General features: G+C 40.9%; 1 protein-coding gene across 6 annotated transcripts in view; it reads right to left on the minus strand.

Moving 5' to 3' along the window:
• ESRP1 (epithelial splicing regulatory protein 1) overlaps nt 1-24688 on the minus strand; it is a gene marked incomplete at its 5' end in the record, with an annotated part of 55685 nt that extends 30997 nt beyond the window's left edge. For 2 of the 6 annotated variants that reach the window (XM_080800020.1, XM_080800018.1), the window contains 10 exons: nt 1786-2087; nt 4083-4125; nt 4220-4352; nt 4466-4576; nt 5853-5907; nt 6045-6143; nt 19093-19207; nt 22227-22340; nt 23576-23704; nt 24217-24680. In XM_080800020.1, coding sequence (XP_080656146.1) covers nt 1786-2087; nt 4083-4125; nt 4220-4352; nt 4466-4576; nt 5853-5907; nt 6045-6143; nt 19093-19207; nt 22227-22340; nt 23576-23704; nt 24217-24348 — 1233 coding nt within the window. Of the gene's footprint in view, nt 1-1785; nt 2088-4082; nt 4126-4219; nt 4353-4465; nt 4577-5852; nt 5908-6044; nt 6144-19092; nt 19208-22226; nt 22341-23575; nt 23705-24216 lie in introns of all 6 variants that reach the window. The other 4 variants (XM_080800021.1, XM_080800017.1, XM_080800016.1 and 1 more) reach the window with 4 other exon arrangements.
• Between the last annotated feature and the right edge of the window lie 710 nt (nt 24689-25398).

Consider the following 25398-nt stretch of genomic DNA (forward strand, 5'->3'; position numbering starts at 1 on the left):
AAGTATATAAATAATCCAGACACAGCACAAACATTATGGAATGAACATGAATGGAAAATAAGTGTTGCTGTAGACAAACAGCACAGAAATGGTCAAGCACCTTCCGATACCTGCCAAATAGGAGATGAGCAGGGAGTTACTGAATGAACTGAGTATTAGGAATGAAAAGATGACAGTGCAGAGCATGTGATTCAGCATTTCTTTTTTTTTTTTTTTTTATTTTTATTTTTTTTTTGATTCAGCATTTCTTAAATAAATCAGTAGGACAGGGGATGGAATGGGAGTTCATCTATCACCCAAACCTCACTGCGGTGAAGTCACATAGCGGCAGCATACGCTATACCTAAACCAAATCAAAACACAGTAGCCAAGGCCATGAAGTAGTCTATTCTAGGCCAAGTTTCCATAATACTGTTCTTCCAGTTAAAGATCTAAGATTTTATTTTCCCCTCCTCTGGTTTGGCACTGATGTGTTTAATGTTTGAAGCCTCAAGCATGTTTAGCATATTTTAGAAATTCAGAATTTATGATACTCATTTTTTTAAAGATTTTATTTATTTCAGAGAGAGAGAGTGAGAGAGAAAGCATGAGAGGGGAGAGGGTGAGAGGGAGAAGCAGACTCCTCACTGAGCAGGGAACCTAATGTGGGACTCTATCCCGGGACGCCAGGATCATGACCTGAGCCAAAGGCAGTCGTCCAACCAACTCGGCCACCCAGGTACCCATATGATACTCATTTTCAACAAGGTACAGAATTGTTTAAATTGTAAGGATGTTCACAGTTTAGGGTTCAAGAGCACTAGTACATCAGGATGCAGAACTAGCTTAAAATGTCATGTATGTTTATTCAAGTTATAAAAATTCTATCAGTATCCTACCAGGTGAGAGGTTCTTTTCAACTCTGAGCAATTGTTTCAAATCACAATACACAATGGGCTTTGCAGAAAGAAGCTAGACAAAATCGTTTTATGAACTCATAGGAATGATAGTAAAGTCAATGTCCTAAACTGCTTTTAAAAAATGAAATGTATCATTAAAATTGCTCTATTCTACTAGGGGACCCAAACAGATTAAGTTGGAAGAGCCACATGTGAAGCAGACTGCATGATTTCAGATACAAAAGAAAAATGCAGACCCTTTAAGACCCTTCAGCTGGTAAGTCAAGAATAGCCAAAAGGCTTGGAACCCTACGTATGGCTTCATGTCTGGATCATTTTGGGCCAACTGACTGTCCCACCTGTGCCTCAAAAACATTTCTGAATTCTGAGAGAGTAACAGGACAAAAGGACACTTTATACCATTACCAGCAGTATAGAACTGATCAGGCCTTTTGGGAAATAAATTTGGTAAGATATTAAAAACCTTAAAAGCTCACTCCATCCAGTTCTAAAGACTCAATCAGAAATTGAGAGTTTCATAAGCATGTGTATCTAGAAATTTCTTATAGATGAAAAAAGGCCAATTTAAATGTATAATACAATTTCTCAGTAAATTATGTACGTAACAATAAAAATGAAATTTTTTAGACATGGTTAAACTTGCAAGATACATAGTTTTAAAAAATATAAAATGTATCTATAGTAACAGTCTAATTACATAAAAACAAACACATTTTCTCTGGATGCACAGAAAATAACAGTGGCTATCTTCTAATCACAGAATGAAATTTTTTAAAATGCACCTATACTTTCTGTATTTTTTAAGTTTTAATACAATAATGTAGGGTTGTTCTTGGAAATAAATAGAAAATCACCCAAAGCCACCAAAATGCTCTTAAAAACCAACCTGCTGTACTTCAGCTGCTGTGCTCCTGAAGAGTTCAATGTATCTTTTACCCAACAAGTCCTTATGCTTCCTCAATGCATTCTGTGCATATTCTTCACAGGCAAAGAGGACAAAAGCATCCCCTGTTGGCCTACCATCTGGGTAGGTAACAAAGAGGATGCCTTCCTTCCCCCCAGTGATGGGGCAATGCTGTCCAAAGAAGGCCACCACTTCATCCGCTGTGGCTGTGAACGGGAGCCCCCGCATGCGGACAATGACTTGATTTTCCTTGGAGAGAAATTGGGCTACCTCATTGGATGTACCTAGGGAACACAAATACCAGGAAGCATGGGGAGAAATGGTTACATCAACTTCACCCAGCTTAAAATGGTAAAATTCTTGGCAATGTCTTGAGTTTATCATTAAAACTCATACTCCCACTGAATTCATGGCAACATTCCAGGAATCAGATTTCTCTCCCCACAAATTTGAACCCCTGCCCCCCACAATTTCATAAAACACCTATCTTGGGAAGGTGGCCAGATAATTAAATCATGGACCAATCACTGTATTCTTCTCATGGAGAGGCAGTAAATCATCATGCTAGGTAAGAGCACAGGTCAAGGACCTAGAATGCCTGGGTCCAATCCTGACTTTGCCATTTACTAGGCTATGACTTTAGTTAAGTTTAACCTCTATATTTTAGTGTCCTCATCTGTAAAATGGGAGTAAAACTACCTACCTCATAGATTTATGATAATAAGTTACTACACACAAAGCACTTTGGCGATTTCTTATTTTCCTGATTACTTTTTATTAAGAAAGTTTCAAACGTAAGGGGAGTATAATGAACACGGCAGCCAGTTTTGAGATTCATTACCATTCTGCCTATCATCAAACATTTTGTATAATATTGCCATGTAGCAAATATTCAGAAGCACATCCTTCAAGCTCATATACTCAACATTTTCCTTTATTATTTTTAAGTACCTCTGTCGCTAACATGGGGCTTGAACTCACAAACCCTAGAACAAGAGTTGCATGTTTTACCTACTAAGCCAGCCAGATGCCCCCGTAACATTTTCCTTCAAGAAGCAAACTCTCATACTACCCACATACTATGAAATCCCAGGATTAATGCAGGAGTTAACTTTGCCATCTATCATGGAACCTCAGAACCATAGCAACTCCAAATATATTTCATTCCCAACCAATATCAAACATCACTTTATGATTTTGGAAGCAATCTTGAAGTTGTACAAATTTGGAAGCCTTCATATCTAACGAATTAAGTGTCAAAACAGAAATATACCAGTAAATTGTGCAAACAAGATGTTTTTGCTACAAGTTCAACAGTTCCAGGGATTTTAACCAGGGCTATGTATTACCAAGATACAAATATTCTCTGCAGTTAAGGTGAAAGTCACCTTAGCATATATTTGGCAATACTATATTTTCAAAAGTCTCTTAAAAGGTCTACCTGCATTCTTAGATTTAGCTATCCTAATTTTAGAGTTATCCTAATGAGTGGCACTTACAGAGACACAAGAATATTCACTGCAACATATTTAGGGTGAAAAATTGGAAATGAGTTATAAATGTCCAACAGAGTGTTTAAAAAAATGTATGATACATAATACTGTATATTAATTAACATTTAAGAAAATTTGGTTACATGGGAAAATATTCATTATATACTAAAAGGAGAAAGTTATAAAGCTGTATAACAGCAACAGAAACTTACAAGATAGTTTTATGTACAGAAAAAAAAACCTTTCAAACTATAATCAACATTTATTATGCATCTGTTCCTTGTAAGTTTTAAAGTAACAAATCACTCAATAATGAGATAAAAACAGTATCTGGTCCCATTTTTTTCTGACCTTATTACTGCAAACACTATGTACTCAAACATGTTAGAGCCAGAAAACTACTGTGTTCCTGGCCATTGAATGAGGAGTTACAGAAGCTTGAGAGAAAACCTACAAGCACATAGCCAACAATTCCAGGTACTCTGGTGTGGCTGTTTGAAAGTAGTTTTCAGACTATTTAACTTCTTTCAAGAACTACTCTGTCCCATTGTACATGACTTTAAAGGACCCTTTCACCTTGTATGGTTATATATATATATGTGTATATACACACACACACACACACACATATACATATATATATACACACATACTTTTTTTTAAATTAAAAAGTCAACTCCTATGTTTCTTTAGGTAATAAAAATTATTCACACCCCACTTATCTATCCTGGTATATAAATACATTTCAGATTCTTCTCATAGCCGCATTATATAAAAAGCACTCACCACCAGCAATTTTAAGAAAATCTTCACCTGTTGCTTTGTAAACCTAAGAAAAGAAAGAGAAAGTAAGTACAGTTTCTGAGCCTTCCAACATGAATACTCATTCAAGATGTCAAGGATCTCGGGTTGTGAGGACATACCTCAATGTACCGGGTCCCCATGTGATGTTTGTGCCTCTGTAATGCTAGATCCCTGTGTTCCTCGCTTACAAACCTAACCAGAGCTTCTCCATTCCTTCGACCCTGGGCATTCAGACAAAGTGCTGCACCTCCCCTTTGAAAAGGACAGATAGCAGTGGGGGGGAAAAAAGTACAGTGAGGAAAAATGATAGGACACCATTATCTCTTTGGGATTACTAAGTAAAATAGAGATTAAAGAAAACCAACTTGGCAATGTTGAGTCCTTTGAAGAATCTTGCAATATCTTGATCTGAAGACTGCCACGGTAAACCCCGCGCACGGACTATGGTGTTGTCGTCAATAAGCTCCATCTTGCTGCTGTGGGTCAAGCAAAACTTCATGTTGCCTAATTAGCTCTAGAGGATCTGACCTATTCCAAGCTACCACTTTCCTAGTTACATATAAGGTATCATTTGGTATCCAGACAGACTTGTAATACTGCCTGATTTATTTCATAACCTCAAAGATTACCTAGGCACAGTTCAAATTATTCTTTAGGTAGTTCACTATAGAAAGCCAAACTGAGGTCACTCAGCAAACCAGCCATCAGCTGAGCTGCTGCTTGCTGGGCATACACTCAAAAGGACCCAGGATCAACTCATAGGAAGCAAAGTTCTTCCAACACCCAGATAGCTAGTAAATTCCCAGAACTAAGAAGGAGAGGTTTACATTTATTCTCAGACCCGGCCAGTATACCAGTGGAGTTGAAATTCAATTTGACAGCAAAACTTAAGATATGCATAAAGCTGGCAATTAACCCACGTCAGGAATATATGCATGCAGTCAGGACTCTGCCATTAAAATATCTTCCCTATCAAACAGGGAAGCCATCACAGAGTGTTTATGGAAATGCACAGGAGTTCCCACACCTTAATGAGTCACTTGCAAATCACCTAGTATATATTTTGATGTCATTATATATTTACATTAATATTTATATATGTTTATATAACATATTATTTATATTTAATATTATATATTTTGATGTTCTGTTCCTCCCATATTCTTATTTCCAGAAGTCCTAGGACACTTCCTAAATGAATCACTTTCTCCCCAATTAAACAGATCCAAAGTCTCTCTATGGGCAATGAAGTCAGAAGTTTCTGCTCACTTCAGGCACCAGGCAGTCTCACGAATTCACTGCAGTGATTACAAGCAAACAGGTCTACCTGTGATCACAGAGATACCACCATTTCATACTTCTCACCACTTATTTCCTTTGCTTTAAAGTAGAAGCTGATAGAACATACTTTAAATTATCTCAGTAAAAATCTTGTGAACTCTTAAAGCCTATGATTTTTCCTTTGTAAGTTTTCCTGTGAGAGGATGAATAGTTCAGAGAGGCGAAAAGAAGCACAGACAGGATACCTAAGGGTCATAGTGACTGAAGTTGCAAGTATTAAGTTTCATTAAGTTTAACCCCCAATGTCCAAGCTCACTTTAAGATATAATCTTCTTTTATAAAAAACCTAATATTAAAAAAATGGATAGCCAAAAGTTTTAGTGAAGTTATTGAAATACAAAGGGAGTTAAGTATCACAATATGAATAAAACAAATCGAAAGACTCAAATGGAATACCACTCTATGACTTACCAAGTGCCACTTTCAAATTTGTAATTTACTCTCTCTGGATCTGAAAACCTGTGATCTAAAAATGAGAACACAGAAGTCATCATTTTAGCTATTAGGGAGAGAAAGCTGTGGGAGGACATTCAAAAGTGTGTATGAGGTAAACACGGCAAGACCAAATTCTAGGTCCGCAACTGTTACAACAGCAATACTTACTATAAGGCTCAGAAATCATTGCTAGAATTATATTCCCCATATCTTCAACTTGAGAGGCTCCGTACCGGGAGACTGAACTCGTCTTCTCAAAGTTTAAGCCTGGGGTATTAAGTTAAGGAAACATTCTGAGGAAGTAAAATGAGGTGCTTCTAGCCCAAGATTAAACTCACACAGAGCCAACAAGCCAGGTAAAATGCATCTAAGGTTGCGAATTATTTGAAATCACAGAATAGTTGCTTCCTGTCACTCTGGACTTCACCCATACTTCCTGGAGTCTCCAATTACCCTCTTAGGTAAATATATAGTAAAATGGCCCAAACAATCCTGTCCTGAGGCACTACCAGTAATAAAATTTATTGAGTAGTAGCAAATGCATGAATACTAAACACTTTCATTTAGTGTCAAACCATGAAGTATACACCAGAATTAGTATATTCCTTCACCCTATTACCTTTACAGCATATGCAAGGCAATGAATATGTGGACTGAAAGACATATAGTCAAGACCATGAGGTATCAGATGGCTTTTTTAGGCTGTTTGAAAAAAGACACTTCACATTACTGATGACACTATTTCTACGATGCCACTTTTAGAGGGAACTTCCCTACTAGGAGATTTTTAGAGCCCCTGTAGTATAGCTGTCTTAGATGGCAGCAAGTGCTTGTCCTTTGAGAGTCAATCTGTAGAAACAATTCCAACGCTCAGAGCTAACAATGGCCAACGTGGCTCTTGATCAAGTGAATACATGCTTTGGGTAAGCCAGGAAACAGGGCTTTTAAGAAATAGTGCCTTATGGGGTGCCTGGGTGGCTCAGTGGGTTAAAGCCTCTGCCTTCAGCTCAGGTCATGATCCCAGTGTCCTGGGATCAAGCCCCACATCGGGCTCTCTGCTCAGCAGGGAGCCTGCTTCCCCCCTCTCTCTCTGCCTGCCTCTCTGCCTAATTGTGATCTCGCTCTGTCAAATAAATAAATCTTAAAAAAGAAAAAAAAGAAAGAAAGAAAGAAATAGTGCCTTAAACTGTGATACAGGGTGAGACCAGAAAAGATTTCCATCAAGTTTTACAGATTTACCATCTTTCTAAAAAAAAAACTTTTATCTTTGTCAAGAAGTTAACAGCTACTACAATGGTTAATTTTGTTATTTTTAAGTTTCAATACTACAGTCACACTAGGTATTATGTATAAATTTGCACAGATTTCATAATGCAGTATGATGCATATAATAGATAACACTACGCTACTCTGTCTTTTCTGGAGCTTAAAATGAAAACAGCCATCTGGTGGGTGGTTATTAGAATGTTTGCCTTTAGTTTTCTAACTGGTATTTTGTAATAAGGGTGAAAAATGAAGACAGACATTAAGTTCAAAGCACTACTTCACTGCAATCAAAGAGGATACAATGTTAAAACAGTTCAGAGAGCTCTGTCCACAAAGCATCAAAACCAATCATCTGGAGAGCTAATTCAATGAGCAATATTCTTTTCCATTCAATCCAAAATCCCTTTTCATTTCATTCCTACACACCTTCCCCTCCCCCTTCTTTCTCCACTAAGGAGATACTGTTTCCCACTATGCTGGACAATTTCACTTCCTTCACTTAGTGCTGTCCCTCACCCAGCTACATTTCTCGGCCCTTAAACATACCACATGTAGAAATGCAGCCATATGTTCCTTGGCAAATTACTTAACCCCACTAAACTTCAGCTTATCTAAAAAGCCAAAGCTGTGATAATCTCTGCCTCCCTGGGCATTTTTGTGAAGATTAAAGGAGATAAAACAAGTCCAGGGCACAAAGCAGGCATTATAAAAAGTGATGTCCTCCCCTTCTTCCTAGAGCCCTGGGGTGGCCAACTTTCATAACCCATGATAATCACACTCTGAGGGTCATTCACCACATGCTAATTTGTATACTAACAGGATAATAATCAAGCTGAAATGATAGATAATTTCTGTACTTCCCCACCCCCAGTCCAACCCTTTACATCATCTAGTGATGAAATAAATGCCCTGCCCACTGAGAGATTAGAGAAACAATCCCAGGAGATGCTCAAGCAACAAAAGCAATGATTATTGGGGGGCATTGCTGGCTCAGTCAGTAGAGCATGTGACTCGATCTCAGGGTTATGAGTTCAAGTCCCACAGTGGGTGTAGAGATTACTCAAAAATAGTCTTAGGGGTGTCTGGGTGGCTCAGTCAGTTAAGTGTCTGCCTTCAGGTCATGATCCCAGTGTCCTGGGATGGAGCCCTGCATAAATCTTAAAAAAAACAAAACAAAAACAAGTCTTTAAAAAAAAATAAAATGAAATGATTATCCATGGAAAGTACACCATAAAGTATTAATCGAGTGTTGTTTTTCTTACCTTTTTTTTTAAAAGATTTTATTTATTGTGCTCGCTTCGGCAGCACATATACTAAAGATTTTATTTATTTATTTGACAGACAGAGATCACAAGTAGGCAGAGAGTCAGGCAGAGAGAGAGCCTGGGATCATGACCTGAGCCGAAGGCAGAGGCTTTAACCCACTAAGCCACCCAGGTGCCCCTCAAGTGTTGTTTTCAAGAAATATGATGACAGGACAGAGAAACAAGAGTCAAATGATGAAAATACTTTGGGAAGACAACTGCCCTAAATTTTCTGGGAAGGCAGGGGTGGAGGTGGGAGGACTTTAAGAATCCTTATAGAACTAAGAAGGATTAGCTATGACTAGCCATAGTTTATCACACAAACTCTGCCAGGAAACAGTCCTCTGGAACGCTGCAATTCTAATAATGCCTTTAGCCTTGTCAGGGGCTACGTACAATGGAGTCAAGAGAGTGGCACTCAAGAAATGGAGACCAATCCCATTGTATAAATCACTGTTTTTCAACCTTGCCACTACTGGCCAATAGGCCAGATAATTCTTTGTTGAAGGTGAGGATGGGAGTGGTAGTCCTGCGTACTATAGTATTTTTACTAGCATACTGGCCTCTATCCACCTCAGTTCTGACTTAAAGTATCTCTGGGCAATGCCAAATGTCTCTGAATGGGAAAAATCAACCCAGGTTGAGAACCACCAGCATAGGCTAAGAGTTCCCAATTGTTCCAGCTTCACCCTTTACCACCTACTGAGCCATCAGAAAAAGCTCTTATATACGAGACCATTACGGAACAGATTTTCAAGAAAACTGGCCAAAGAAACACCACTTATGAACCCAGTTCAGTGCTGTGTCAAAACCCGTATCTACAGACACACACGCACCTGGCCCTTTACTCAAAGTTTGCTGACCTCTGACCTAAAGGAAGAGAGATCACTTGGAGATGGCCAAAACCAGAATGCCACACAGGAATGTTTACCACGTCATGTCCCCAAACAGAATACTGGAGGGAAATTAAGCTTTGAAGGAGTCGGAGGGAGAAAGTATATTCCACTCTAACCACTGTTTTCTCTCCTCTATACATAAGAGGTATCGAGCTTTCTCACCTTTGCTCAGGTAATTCCTCTATGAAGTTTATCTTCGTAATCCCCTAACCAAATGAGACCATAGGTAACTCCTACCCATCCATCACCAATATCTTTCTGGCTGCTCTAGGCTGCAACCATCAATTTAAGAATTGATTAGATATTACTATTCCTATAAAATATTACTCTCTCCTCAACGATACTATACATTTCCTAAGCATGTAGGTACCTCTGGTATCTATGACAGCACCTATCATTTCTCAGAATCTATTGACATAAATGATGGCATTAAACACCATTTCATGCCAAACACCATCTGTTTCCTTCTATTTTCACAGCAGCCCCACCAGGCAGATAATGGTAAAACCAAATGGATGAAGAAACCAGGATTTAGATAAGTTCCGTAACTCGCCCAGGCTCCCAGCTGGTAGGTAAGAGAGCCGGAATTACAATACAGCTCTGATTTGACTATGTGTATATAATTCCCTGCACCAAGATAAGAAGCTTTGCTTAATTCATTTGAGAATATTTTATCAGAAGATTTCTAAATGTATATATAAAAGTCAAGTGAAAAAGACTGGAAGTGGGGCGCCTGGGTGGCTCAGTGGGTTAAAGCCTCTGCCTTCAGCTCAGGTCATGGTCTCAGGGTCCTGGGATCAAGCCTCGCATGGGGCTCTCTGCTCAGCAGGGAGCCTGCTTCCTCCTCTCTCTGCCGGCCTCTCTGACTACTTGTGATCTCTGTCAAATAAATACATAAAAATCTTAAAAAAAAAAAAAAAAGGCAAAGTAAAAATGGAAAGTGTCCTGTCTGGACACACATGGATTAGTAGATGAAGAATTATTTACTGAATTCTGCTTTTAAAATAGGAATATGTTCTAGACATTTGGCTAACTTGGTTCCACAGGACACGTCCCAACACGTTTCCCTTCAAGACATCACACACTAAGGATCAGCAGCTCTGAGCTCCTGACAACTTTCAAAAGCCACCCAACCTCCTGCATGCCCAAACCAAAACCAAAACTTACACACATTTACACACACACACACACACACACACACACACACACACATCCTCTTCGGAAGGCATGTTCAATTCATAATCCTTACCAGAATTTAACATGAGTAACAAAGGAGGGTTAAAAAAAAAAAAGTTTAGTACCAATTCTTTCCCCTATCAATTTTAATTACATATTGAATGGCTTGCTGCACGTCTGATCTTGAGGGAAGGAAAGATGAGTCTATGCCTCCTGATTTATGGCTCATCACACAACTTACTCATTCTGCCCTCGAGGCAGCCACAACAGCACGAACAGGCTTAGCCAGCTTTACAGTGAGAAATGCCATGAGGAAATGAGAAAGGGTAAAGCCAGACGTGGTGGGAACAACACTAACATCTGAAGCTACAATTGAGCAAAGTGCCACATTTATACCAAGCTTAGAGAAGTCCAGACTTTGCCATTATTTGAATAGGAGGAACATTTCCTTAGCGCTTCCTTCAGTGAAACGGATTTCAGGATTTAGCCCAAAATGTGTATTAGCTGAAGGTGAAACTGAGAGAGCAAGATTTTATAGAGTCCATCTATATGAGCTCACCATCTCAAAAATAAATAAATAAACAAACAAATAACCACCTTTAAACAAAGCTCGCCACTATTAGCTCATCCACTCAAAAAGTTACCTTTTCTGACTGCCTAAAATTGGACACATTTGGTTATAAATTTTCACTTGTAAATAACATCTTTTTTAAACTAAATTTGTAGTTTATATTAGGAGAATTACATATATGAAATAAATACATAGTGGAATGATTAAGTTTAAGCTCCATTAGAACTGCATCGCAATTAAAAATTCTAACCCCAAGCCATTTTTCCCTGCCACAGACCCTTCAGCAGACAAGTCTGTTTCCTCCCCTGCTCTTTTATTTAAAACACAATGGCTTAATGGCCAGACATATTACAACAAAATGCCTATGCTAATGAACAAAGGGATAGCCAACAGAATATGGAAAGAGAGAAGTGGAATTAGTACCCCAAGGAAGAATTCAAGTTTCCTACAATTATGTGAAGGAAAGAAGGGAAAGAAGTGATAAATCACCCTTAAATGACTTGCATAATTTAAAAAACAGATTCTCTAAATAACCTTCTTTATTTTAAAGTAAGCTCTGAAAGAAGCAAGTCAAGAATGCCACTATAAAATATAACTAGGAGTCAAGGCAACAACTTTTTCATACTAGGAATAAAATGCTGGAAAAAAAAAAATCCAAAACCACAGTTTTAACTCTATTCCAAGAGGGCTTACTCCTTCCAAGAGGGAAAACAGTAAGACCCATCCTAACAAATATGACCTCAGGAGATATTATTGTAACAAAAAACAGAACTGACAAACCAATTATACTGTCAAAGAAATAAGACAGACTTAACATAATTCGACAAAAGTGAAAGTGAGTATTTTTACTTTAGGAAAAGACACTTGGGTGGGATAAGCAAATTAGGAAAGGGAGACTATGAAAACAAGTCTTCTCAGTCCTTCTAAAACAAACCAAAAAATTACCCTGAAATCCCCAAACTCACATTTTGAAATTATTTTATAACTCAGTGGGTTAAGCCCCTGCCTTCGGCTCAGGTCATGATCTCGGGGTCCTGGGATCGGGCCCCACACTGGGCTCTCTGCTCAGCAGGAAGCCTGACCGACCCCCCCCCCCCCCCCGCCCAACTCTGCCTGTGATCTCTCTCTCTCTGTCAAATAAATAAATATTTTTTAAAAATTATTTTATAATTAAAATAAACCACAAAAAATTAACATAACTGAGTGCTGGCCAAGAATATACAGTATTTCTAGTCACCTATTACAGACCACAAACCAGAGTATTTACGGATTTGGCTCATATCATGCCAACCTGATGCCAAAGATAATTTCTTCCCCGCTCTAGCTAACAAGGTCAACTACTAACCTAGCTTAACTGTACACCTGAAGATATTTAAAATCCCTTTCATAAGCAGAAAGGTACCAAGGAGGATTCAGCACTTCCCTCCCCTTTTTAAGCAAGGCAATGAAGGTTTATGCAATTGTAAAGGCCCCGTTCAGTTTATCAGAAGAAGTACGGAAGTGCAGAATTAACCACACATACAATTTTACAAATGGAAAGCAAAATTAACCTTGAAGATTAGCTGTACTAACACAGCTAATACTAAAGTGTTTTAGTGTACTAAAACACTTGATGTTTAAAAGGTCTATATCCAATCTCACTCAAAGTAAAAAAGAAAAAATCTTAAGTATAAAATAGTTTAAATAAGTTCTTAAATCAGCAATCAAGTCCTTTTTAAGTCCTTGGAAGCTATTTTTCTTCATCTGAGATCGCCCCCCCCCCAACCTGGTAAGGCTCAAAGGATCATAGCCAACACAGGAAAGTGTACAGCAGGCCAGGTACTGGCTAAGTGGTTGCATATAGTATCTTATTATTCCTTACAATAGGCATGCCCATTTTAAGATGGGGAAACTGAAGCTGAGGGGTACACTAAATTCACCCCCAATAAATCTGACTCCAAAGCTCCTGTTCTTAACCATTCTGCTGTTAAGGTTTTTGTCTCCTTTTTTTTTTTTTTTTAAGATTTTATTTATTCATGAGAAAGAGAGAGAGAAAGGCAGAGGCAGAGGGAGAAACAGGCTCCCCGCTGAGCAGGGACCATCCTCCCACCCACCCCTGCCCCAGGCAGGGCTCAATCCCAGGACCCTGGGATCCCAACCTGAGCTGAAGGCAGATGCTTAACCCACTGAGCCACCCAGGCACCCATCTCCATCTTTAATATATGGGAAAAAATAGGCAAATGTCACTGTATCAGCACATGCACACACATAAATCCTTCACCCCATCAAGAAGTGGTGAGACAGCCACACACACCCCTACTAACCCTTGGATGGGCAGACAAGAGTGGTTTAGTGATTGTTGTTTTCATCCTGACAGTGGAAAACTGCACTAGTGAAATGGTATTTGCTAATAATAAACAGCACATATGGATGGAACTGGATAAGAAATTTTACAAAGTTAATTCCTCTTTCTTGCTGAACAATTCAGTATGTGCTCAGGAAACAGGGAACGTAAACCTAGAAGGGACATAATCTATTATAAATAGCCAACATCACCCTCAAAAGGTTTTATAAATCCTAGAGTATTATCCCCTAGTTAAGGAGCACGATTTTTACATGAGAATGACTCTGGCTAAAGTGCTGGCACCTCTAGCTAAAACCTCTAAGTCTCAGTCTCCCCAGCTGTAAAAAGGGGGTGACACTCCTCCTCTGGTTGTGAGGGGGCTGCTGGTGGCATACACGTAAGCACTTAACTCACAAACCTTCTTTTACCTGCTTGCCCTACAAGGCCAGACTTTATTAAAAAGCTTTTATTAGGGACGCCCCGGTGGCTAAGTCATTAGGCCTCTGCTTGCAGCTCAGGTCATGATCCCAGGGTCCTTGGTTCGAGCCCCGCATCAGGCTCCCTGTTCAGCAGGAGGCCCGCTTCTCCCTCTCCCACTCCCCCTGCTTGTGTTCCCTCTCTCACTGTCTCTCTCTCAAATAAATAAAATCTTAAAAAAAAAAAAAAGTTCTTATTAAAGGCTTGGCAAAGTAAAGTAAACACAATGGACAAGATCTTGGTTAATGAGAATAAGTTAGTTCATGAATAACAAAGCTAAGAAAACACAGGTTAAGAAACCGGGAGGAAGTAATTCCATCCACCATTGGGGAAAAAATAGGGTTGCTCTTTTTAAAAATGGATAAAAGAAATCATTTATACAAACAGTCCCATAATCAAAATGTCTTTTTCACAGGAGAAAGCTTATATTAATTTCCTCTAAAAATCTAAGATAATCTCCCCACCGCACTCCCCAAAGATCAGAAGACTCGATTCCTATTTTCACACTCTTACCACCTCACCTGATTAAATAAAAAGCTTACAAAATGCTTACCCACCGTAATGAGGTCTTCTCTTCTGAGACTGCATACTTTAAAAGGCAGGTAACAAAACTACAACTTGAAGAACTCAGAAACGTTCAACACTAACACCAGAAGTGGTCTCAGAACCAACACAAAGACAAAAGAGGGAAGTAAGTGCTAAAATAAGGACCAGCACTGTGTTCAAGAATTCCTAAACCCTTTATTTTTTCAAAGTAGTCCAACCTTTTCATTTACACTACTCCTGGTACTTTACAAAGCTTTCATATAGAACACCTGAGATAAAAGGTGAGGCTTAGAAAACGTTTGCAAGTAACTTTCCCAGGAAAGTGAAGCTGGATATTCCCTTACTTGTTCCTTTCCAAAGGTTGGCAAGAGCCTCTCCCTCCCCTGGTTTACCTGGTTGGACAGGTAATCCCTCAGGAGCAAATGACTCCCCATCTGCTTGGCAAAACTATCAAGGATGTGTAATGACCATCTTTAGGTTTCCAAATTCAGTGTCATTTCCATACAAGAAAGGGAAATACTTAGTGATTTGAAAGAACACAACTCTTCAGACATTGTGGAAAGCCTCTGCATAGATAAGGACAAGTACGTAGTCAAATCTGGTATGATTGTTTTTGACCTGAGGACTTAGGTGGCCCAGTAAAGCCAATAATGTTTCCTCCGAATAGGAGTCATAAAATAACTGATCACAGCTCCAGTGTAAAAAACCACTGTCGGGAAAACTTAAGATTTCTTATCTATTGTTATTTTTTGAAATTGTATTTATTTGACAGAGAGAGAGAGCACAAGCAGGTGGAGTAGCAGGGAGAGGGAGAAGCAGGCTCCCAGCTGAGCAACGAGCCCACTGTGGGGCTCGATCGCAGGACCCTGGGATCACAGAGGCAGTCGCTTAACCAACTGAGCCACCCAGGCACACCAGATTTCTTACCTATTAAATGGTAAAGAAGGGACGCCTGGGTGGCTCAGTTGGTTAAGCAGCTGCCTTCGGCTCAGGTCATGATCCCAGCATCCTGGGATCAAGTCCCACATCGGGCTCCTTGCTCGGCAGGAAGCCTGCTTCTCCCTCTGCCTCCGTCTGCCAGTGCTCGCGCTCTCTCTCTCTCTCTCTCTCTCTGACAAATAAATAAATAAAATCTTAAAAAAAATGGTAAAGAAATATGCAGATAGAACATTAATAAGAACAGTTAAGATTAAAATTCTATTTTCTGGGATGCCTGGGTGGCTCAGTTGGTTAAGCCGCTGCCTTTGGCTCGGGTAGGGTCATGATCCCGGGATCCTGGGATCGAGTCCCGCATTGGGCTCCTTGCTCAGCAGGGAGCCTGCTTCTCTCGCTGCCTCTGCCTGCCTCTCTGCCTGCTTGTGTGTACTCTCTCTCTCTCTGGCAAATAAATTCTTTAAAAAAAAAAAAAAATTGGGGCTCCTGGGTGGCTCAGTGGGTTAAGCCGCTGCCTTCGGCTCGGGTCGTGATCTCGGGGTCCTGGGATCGAGTCCCGTATCGGACTCTCTGCTCAGCAGGGAGCCTGCTTCCCTCTCTCTCTCTGTCTGCCTCTCTGCCTACTTGTGATCTCTCTCTGTCAAATAAATAAATAAAATCTTTAAAAAAAATTAAAATTCTATTTTCTAACTGGGAAGAAAACTACAAACCTAAGACTCTTCCAATGTAAGCCCAAAGAAAGTAGGATATAATCAAGATTTTTAAGAAACAGAAAATACCCTAGTTAGTTATTCTAATGAATGCATTACTAAATGGCCATGAACTTCTCCGTATTTCAAGTGCCCTGTGTCTGAAATGGAGCCCAAGTTAGCTTTATTCACAATTCATTTGTTTACTACAGTCAAATATTTCTGATTTTCATCTTCATGGAACTTGAAAAAAGAACCACCAACAAGGGGCACCTGGGTGGCTCAGTCGTTAGGCGTCTGCCTTTGACTTGGGTCATGGCCCAGGGTCCTGGGATTGAGTTCCACATGAGGCTCCCAAGGAGCCTGATTCTCTCCCTTCCTCTGCCCTACTCCCTGATCATGCTCTCTCTCAAATAAATAAACTTTAGAGCTAGGATTAAAGTGAATGACAAAAAATAATCAGCAAAGCATCCTATTTCTTCACTTAAATGTCAGACAGTTCAATTATTTATTTTAAAAAATTCTATATACTGGTATGTAGGTAATAAAGTACAAACCAAGTAAAAAGTCCAGATTGCCACACTGATAATGTTTACTAATAACCACAAATTTTATATACATAAAGGTCTCAAGAAGAAACCAAGGAGAAAAAAGAAAACAGATGAACTTCTAGTAAGTTTTCCCTGAACTGTCAATACATTGAGAAAACTGAAAAGCCCAAACATAAGAACCTCTTGCTTGTAGCTAGGGAAACTTTTACTAGCATGTGACCTATCATCACTAGAGGAAGACTGTCTTTGCCAAAAGAGGATACTGAACAGTCAAAAATAAACAGTTCTTAATATACTGCCTTTTTTACTCAAATTGTCTTTTTCTAAATTAGGTAACTTTAAATTAGACTTTCCCTCATCTTTTTTTTTTCTTTTTTTTTTTTTTTTAACAGATTTCTTTGGTTCTCTATTTTGTCTACCTTAGACTCCCCAGACTCCATCTCTATGAGCAAGTTATATTTCTGTTGTTTAAGCCACATAGTCTAATATATTTGTTATGGTAGTCCTAGCAGACTAGTACCACTTTCAAACCAACAGAACAATTAGTAACAATTTTTCTGCTGTCCCAACTTTTTAATTCTTACAAGAACTCCCTCAAAATAAACTTACTGCATGCCTACCTCCCAGCACTAGTAGTAACGTGAAAGCAAATTTCTAGCTAACTACTTCTAGAAAGAAGGCAGATACAATGGGTTTTCCCTGCTTATAAGGGGTTAGGAAAAACGTGTTAACATTTTCCAATCAGGAAGTGAAATTTTGAAATAAAACAAGAATCAGGCTTTAGCTCTTGAAAAGAATGAGAAAAGAAAAAGAATAAACATCTACAACCCATTAAGTTCCTGAAAGTAACTTAAATCTGATTCAAGTTGGCTCTCATAGTGGCTTTGGGTCAGTTGCCCAACTCCTCTATTACTCAATTTCACATCTGATTTTAGCACATGACTACTTATTAGTTAGCACTTTAAAGTCTTACTGGATGAAAGATGATGGGTCAGTCATAACTATAAGATTTGTGATTATAAAATTTACTTTTACAATACATAGTGCATCAAAGATACAATCTTGGTAATGAAAGAATTTGGGGGGTAAAGTCCCAACATCATTTTATCATCTCAAAAGATGACTTATTATCATCACCACAATCTCAGATGTATTTGAGAAACCCAAGAAGGGTTAAAAGGGGTACCAATGTTTGTAAAGGGGTATCTGAGTGGCTTGGGCAGTTAAGCACCTGCCTTGTGGTCAGGTCATGATCCCAGGGTCCTGAGACTGAGTCCCACATCGGACTCCCTATTCTGCAGGGATCCTGCTTCTCCCTCTAACCCTCCCCACTGCTTGTGCTCTCTCTCACACACACTGCCAAATAAATAAATAAAATCTTATTTAAAAAAAAAAAAGAAATGTTTGTAAAGAGCAAATACCACTACTTAAAAATTCTCATCCATTCAAAAGATGTTGAATTCCTAAAACCAAGATAATCAAGAACAAGTGGCCTTAGAATCAGTATCAAAGGTAGTCTTCACATTCTTCAACCAAAAAAATCCAGACACTCCCAATAGAGTGAACTTGAATTCTATTTTAGATGTGCTCAGCTCATAAAAATCTAATTCTAGGCCCATCTAACTAAATCAGTACTCAAATTCAGTAAATCATAACTACTTCGAGAAAGTTGCCTGTAATTATACAATTAGTTCTTCCTACTACAATAGAAAATTTTGGAGAGGTAAATTTTGTTCATACGCTAACAAAGTTAAAAGTATTTTAGGGGTGGGGTGCCTGGGTGGCTCAGTGGGTTAAGTGACTGACTCCTGATCTCAGCTTAGGTCATCATCTCAGGGTTGTGAGATGCAGCCCTACATCTGGCTCTGCACTCAGTCAGGAGTCGGCTTGAGATCCTCTCTTGCCCTCTTCCTCTGCTCCTAACCCTGCTCACACGTGCTCTCTCAAATGTCTTTTTATTAAAAATAAATCTTAAAAAAAAATTTTAGATGTGCCCAAGTGGCTCAGTTGGTTGAACCTCCAACCCTTGGTTTCGGTGTGGTTCATGATGTCATGGTCATGGAATCAAGCCTTGCGTAGGCTCCCTGCTCTGTAGGGAGTCTGCTGAAGATTCTCTCCCTCTGCCCCTCCCCCCACTCTCATGCTCGCAAGCTCTCGCTCTCAAATAAGTAAATCTTTTTAAAACTACTTTAAACTTGGGGCGCCTGGGTGGCTCAGTGGGTTAAAGCCTCTGCCTTTGGCTCAGGTCATGGTCCCGGGGTCCTGGGAGGGAGCCCCACATCGGGCTCTCCGCTCCGTGGAGAGCCTGCTTTCTCCTCTCTCTGCCTCTCTGCCTGCCTCTCTGCCTACTTGTGATCTCTGTCTGTCAAATAAATAAATAAATAAATCTTAAAAAAAAACCCAAAAAACTTAAACTTTCTTGAATTGCCATTTTATCTAGAGCTACCTTTCCAAAGCATTCTTGGGTAATCACTTAAAGGATACACTCCGTCATTGCTGCAACATCCAGTTTATCAATATCAGGTGAACCAGGACAACACTTCTTGAATTCTTTTCGAAGGTCAAAAAAGGAATAGAAGCATTCAGGCAATAATACATTCTGAGGAAAGACAAAAGTAGACACTGTTAACTAGATGAATTTAGTTCAATGCTTCTCTAATAATTAGAAACCTAAGAACTTAATGGCAGTATATTTTACCACAACTGAATTTTTTAAATCAAATATAAGAGTGACTTTATTTTCTGGGACAGTATTACATCCTATATACAAGTGTCATGGAAAAAATACCTTATTTTAAGGTAACAGATTACATTTGTGTTCCATATGCATTCCATTTAAAACACTTTTGAAGTTATAATACATTTGGGCTGTCATGTATTTTCTGAGTGATAAAACTACACTCTTTTCAACCATAATCATTTCAGACCACCAATATTTTCAGGCAGCGATATTAGCCCTTTTAGTTCTCATAAAGATGCCTATGTTTACAGTATCTACCTAGACATAGGACTCAGTTACAAAACACAGTATTTTTAAATACTGGTTTCATATAATAAAAATTTCCGTACTGAAATCAGAGTTAAGATAGTAATTTCCTGCCTAAAAAGGATGATTTTTGTGCCAAGTTATAGTCCCACGTTAGTTTTCCTGGCCAAGATTCTGGCTATACCTGAGAACTCAAATTAGACTTCTTCTTCTTTTTTTTTTTTTTAAAGGAAAGAAAAGAAAAATCACAAATCTCAAGAGCATGGGAGAAATAGTTACCTGCTGTTCTTAGCTACTAGCACCACTCTTGTGGTTATTAAGCTAGTTCAACTGTCTGGGAAAATACTACACACTATTATGTTTTTGTTTCCCCTGGGGCAGGGGAACCCACATTGAATAGCTTTGAAAGATGATTTTTTAAAAACTGAATTTATATTTTTCTTACAATCTCAAAATAGCTTCTCTTCACTCACTGGGAATTTCTACTCATTTACACATTGGAAAGTCAAGGAAATAAAGACTTTAATGTTTGCAACCTATATAACATTTATGCAATGATGTCTCTTTCTACCCAGATTTCCTAACTGGATTCTATTAGATGTAGACCTGCTCCTGCTATATTTAAAATAGGTATCAGGGCACCGACTGGCTGAGTCAGTAAAGCATGTGACTCTTGATCTCAAGGGTTGTGAGTTTCAGCCCCATGTTGGGTGTAGGAATTACTACAAAATCTTTCAAAAATAAATAAATAGAATAGATATCATTGTACCACGGTCAGTTTTTTAAACAGTTACTAAGAAAATGGTGAATCAAGATTACCAACAAGAACGTTCATTTAAAAGCTAATGATGATGAGAATAACTTACATGTTCAAAAATAAAAGATTAAATAGTTGTATCCACTTAAAATACAGAACATTTAAGTCTTAAAAAAGATACTGTTGTTATACTAAACTACAAAGTAGGCTAAAAAGTGTGGTATGAGTGCTCTTTGTAAAAATGGGCTTTTCTACAAATACCTGGAAGAATATTTTCAAATATATTCATATTAGAGAAAAACACTTCAATATAGTTTTCTGAATGGCAAGATTATTTTATGATTTTCTCTATTTTTTTTAATAAATAGAATTACCTTATGATACTAAATTAGTTTAAGGATCCTAATTGTTTTAGGTTTCTTTATCTAAATCCTAGCAGAAACGACTCAGAAAAATGTCTCAATTATTCTCTGGAGGTTTTCTCACATTTAAAGCAGCCTATCTGAAATAAAACAGCTGTTTTCCTTCAGCACAACAGAAAAAGGATTAAGTTTTATCCCTCTCTATAGGAGTTTGAGGGGAAGAAAAATATCCTCATATATCTATTTCTGGATCAAGGTGTAGCAATTGGTCTAGCATCTATTAATGAAAACCACTGCCCCTTTTTAATTGAATAATTACTAAAGTTGCTATAAAAGGAGTGGTTTCTCAACTCTTAAGATAGAGGAACTTGAATTTCTCTTTCAGACTTTTGAAACGGTCATTACATATTTAATCTGTATCTTTCCATTTCTTCCCTAGTGAGGTAAAAAGAAAAATTTGCACTGCCTAGCCACTATACCTGTGACATAACTCAGTCTAAATCTTTCTTTGAAAACTTGCCTCATCTAGTTTCTTTAAAAAATATTTTACTTCATCTTTTCAAGTTCAGTATTTGCCTACCACAATAAAAAGTTACAGCTCAAACTAATTAAGTTGATAAGATCAACTATATTAGCAATGATTGGCTACATTGGGTCTGCCCTCTACACTCTCCATTTTCCCTCAGCCCCTCAGTATTCTTCCCAGGGAGAGAAATCACGTATCTACAGTTAGGCTGTATTTTTCTCACCCCATATTCTTTTCCGTATCAGAAAGACCAGCAAAGGTAAAAGAGGCTGAACCTACTGTTATGACACAAAATTTAATCAGTTTTGAACATTTACTTTAAGTCAAAGTGCAGTATGCTATAATTAATGTTTCGCTAGTTATATGGCTCTCTTTACACAGTACAAAGCTCTTAAATGAAATCAGTTACAATTAAAAGGGTTTAATTCAACCTTTTTCTTTGCTCCTTCCTTTCTAAGATAAAGCATTTTCCACACAGATGAAAATATTACAATGTCTTAAAATTTAAAAATAAATGTTTTCTCCTGCTTACTGCTGGTCATTTAAAAGTCAAAAATTCAGCTAATATACTTTGGAAAAGGGAGAATGTTAACCATCTCAAAAACTTAACATAAACAAAAAGAGAAACTTTTATTAAGTCACCAGAGAGTATCTATAAAATTACTGCTATGACAAACACCTCTACTGAAGGGTCATGAATTTTCTTTTTTGTGGTAAAATACACATAGCACAGTATTTACCATTTTAACAGGTAAATGTACAGTTCAGTGGCATTAAGTACTTTCACATTGTTGTGAAACCATCACCAACCTTCCTTTGTCATCTTCTGAAGCTGAAATTCTGCCATCAAATAGTAACTCCCGACAGGCATCTTTTTAAAAATGGAGGAACTTGGATAAACCATTAAAAAAAAAAAAAAAAAAAAGCAAAGCAGCCCCCAGTCATCCCCAAAGGTCCAATCACTCTCCGAGAAGCCAGCACTCTTACCTTCTTGGAAGCCTCAGGATGCAGGATTTGCCTGACATGCAGCTGCCCATCAGTACAAAGACAGAAGGAGGTTCCAACCCCAATATTCAGTTCATTGCTTACTGACTGGTTAAACTGAAAACAAGACACAGGGAGGCAACTGATGCAGGAATTCCAAACTCTGGCAAAGTGGCCCCACGTGTTGATAACCAAGTAAAACCAAAAGGCCATATAAGGGGACACCAATGCTGGGGCAATGTTAGAAAGGCTACTATCTAGACTCCTTTAGATAGGAAAGCTTCCCAATCAACCCACATTTCACAGACAGGAGAATTTAGTAAATACATTCTTCCTTCCATCCCCTCTTCTATTTTTGCAATAAATCCACATTCAACACTTTTTAAGTCGGGTCTCATTTCATCAGCAAGTTGCCTTCAGATTACATCATTCCCTGGTGTTACTTTATGTTTGGATGTGTTGAGATTAAGAAAGATGCCAGTTTATGATAAACAAATGTGGTTAATGGGTATAAGGACCTCTGGAAAGTCTGGCAACACGTTTCCTGGAACAGAACCCCAAAATGGTAACTTACCCCTATTAATTCCCACCTTGTATGCTAGGGCAGGGCCTTGAGAACTCTGACCCTCACCTGCGCACAGGTGTGTAGCGCCCCGCTCTATCCCTGATCCAGTACCCGTCAGAACCACGAAGCAGCCGGTTTTTGGGTCACCTCAATTCCATTAAGAGGATCCCACCAGTTTCACAGTGACCCAACGATGTTCCAGCCTGCAAACCCTCCCCGGCGCTACGACCAAGGCCTCTGAAGAAGAAAGAAGGCAACCAGAACCCGGCCTGTCCGAGTCCAGAAGCCTGAAACCAAGCAGGCACCCTCAGGTCCCCAACAAACTGGGCCACCTCTAGTACACCGCGCGGGGACCACCCGCTCCTCTACACCTCGGCCACAGCGCCCTCTGTCCTAAGGCTGAACCACAGACCCAAACCCCCTCAAAGAACAGGAGCGTCTGGGGTCTAGCCCTGGGAATTGGGGCGCTAGGATTCAAACTCCGCTTATCATTCAATTGGTAAAACCCGACTGATTCCGAGACCCCAGGAATATCTCGAGAACTAGGAACTTTAGGCCCACGAACTAGGGGCTGGGAAGCTTGGAGGAGCAGCGACCTCCTCCCCAAAGGTCCACCCGGGCCTCCAGGCCGGGTTTCCACCCATGCGGCCGGGCGTCTCGCCACCCTGCCCGGGGATGCGCGTGGACCCGCCGGCAAGGGCGTGGGACCTGGTATGGCTGCCTTGTGGGGTGGCGGGACACCTAAGCGGCCTGCATAAGGGTGGGCGGCACGGCCCAGGGCTGTCACCTGTCGGAGGGCTTGGTCCAGCTGCGGAGCGGAGGACAGACTTTCCGCGTCGATCTTAGTTTCTTCTTTACAGTCCTCCGTCAGCTCCAACTGATCCGGTCTAACTAGAACTTCATGCAACTGTCCCACCTCCAGAGGGGAAAGAAGCTGGGGTCAGTTTTCCCCTTCCTCAATTTGGAAGCGTCCATATTCACCCTCCTCCCTCGCTCCCTGCCCCGGCGGCCGGCGCCTCTCGTGGGGTCTGGCCGCAGAATCAAAGCTCACTTGTCGCGAGCGGCTCCAGTGGCAGAGAGGTCGGCACGGCCCTGCCTCCAGCCCCACCCCCACCCGGATCAGGTCGGAAAGGCCCTGGAAGTGGGAACCCGGGCTCCAAGGATTCCACCCCGGCTCCGCTGGGCGTCCCCCGACGGGCAGAGAACCTGACTCGGCTGCGCCCGGCCTCCCCACCTGAGCCAGATTTCGGATTAGTGAAACGGTTCCAAAGCCGGTGGCCACCACGCTGGTTTTACTCCGGATTCCGTAGGCCTCGGGTCCAGCCTCACAAGTGGCCAAACAAGAACACTTGTTTACCGATTCCCCAAACTTCTACAACAAACTTCTTGCCCCATTCCTATCATTTGGACAGGAACCTGGAGAAATACCTTCTTGTTGGCCAGATCCACGACTTTCCACAACAGCAGGATCAGCTCCTTCTCATCCGAGCCCAGCTTGGCCCCGGTGGCCCCAGCAGTGATCCCAAAAAGCACCACCAAGTAATCCGGAGACGCCGTCATGACGATAGGTGGGGAGGGGGAGAGGGGGGTTGGGAGGCGGTGAAGTGGGGTGGAAGTGAGAGCGAAAAAACCTGTGCTAAAAATCTCTTCTAAGAGAAAAAGAAAGGGTGCCCACCTCCCCCCTCCTCGCCGCCGCTGGTGCAAAAGGCGGCAACCTACCACCCAGGCCCACACCTGGCCGGTGCTCCCCACCCTGGGCTGCAAGGGGGGTGGGAAGGAGGGCGCCGGAGGCCTGCCCTTTTTGTATTCAATGGCCGGTGCGTCTATGCAAAAAGCCAGGAGCAGGGCTGCACCCCGGGTGGAGCGCGCAATGGCTGAAAGCTTTTCTGTTTTGGGATGTGGCTCTACCTGCCCGCCCCTTCCCCCTCCCCCACGTGGTGCAGGTAAGAGACACCTGGCGGCGCCGGCCCATTGGCTCCTTCAAACCACGACGTGGCAGCGGTGGGGGAGGAGGCCGCCTGGGGAAAGGGGAGGAGGGGGCGGGAGACAATGGCTGGATGAATGGAGAGGAGAGGGCGAGAAAGAAGGAGGGGGAGACGTGAGGGGCGGGGAAGAGGCGGTTGCCACCTGAAGGGTAGCCCAGGCCAGACGGGAAAAGGGTGAGGGGTGAAAGGCGTGGAGGGCAGTGCGAGAGTCGCGGGTGGTGGGGTGGGGGGGGTCACCCCTTCTTTGAAGGTAATGGAGAGGAATGGAGGCGCAGGGGAAAACGCCGGCTGTGGGGAGCGACGCCGAAGTTTCTTTCAAAGGGTCAAGGGAAAAGGCCTGGCGCCGGGAAGCGAAAGGAGGCCAGAGGTGAAGCCCTGGGTGCGGAGCTACTCAGGGCGCGGCGCCCGGGGAGGGCGAATCGCGGGGGGAGCTACCGGCCAACGGCAGCCGGGAGGTGGCGGGGGCAGTTGCCAAACACCGGAAAAACCGCTCCCGACCCCAACACACCTTTAAGTGCAAACTGTAAGCGAAACCCCGTGGGCCCTCCCCCTCTCCAGGCCGGAGCCCAGGCGCACGCTCGCTGCTCCAAACCCCGGGACACTGCCCACCTTCTGGAGACAGAGC

This window comes from Martes martes (genome assembly GCF_963455335.1).
Source record: "Martes martes genome assembly, chromosome: 4".
Classification (NCBI taxonomy): Eukaryota; Metazoa; Chordata; class Mammalia; order Carnivora; family Mustelidae; genus Martes; species Martes martes.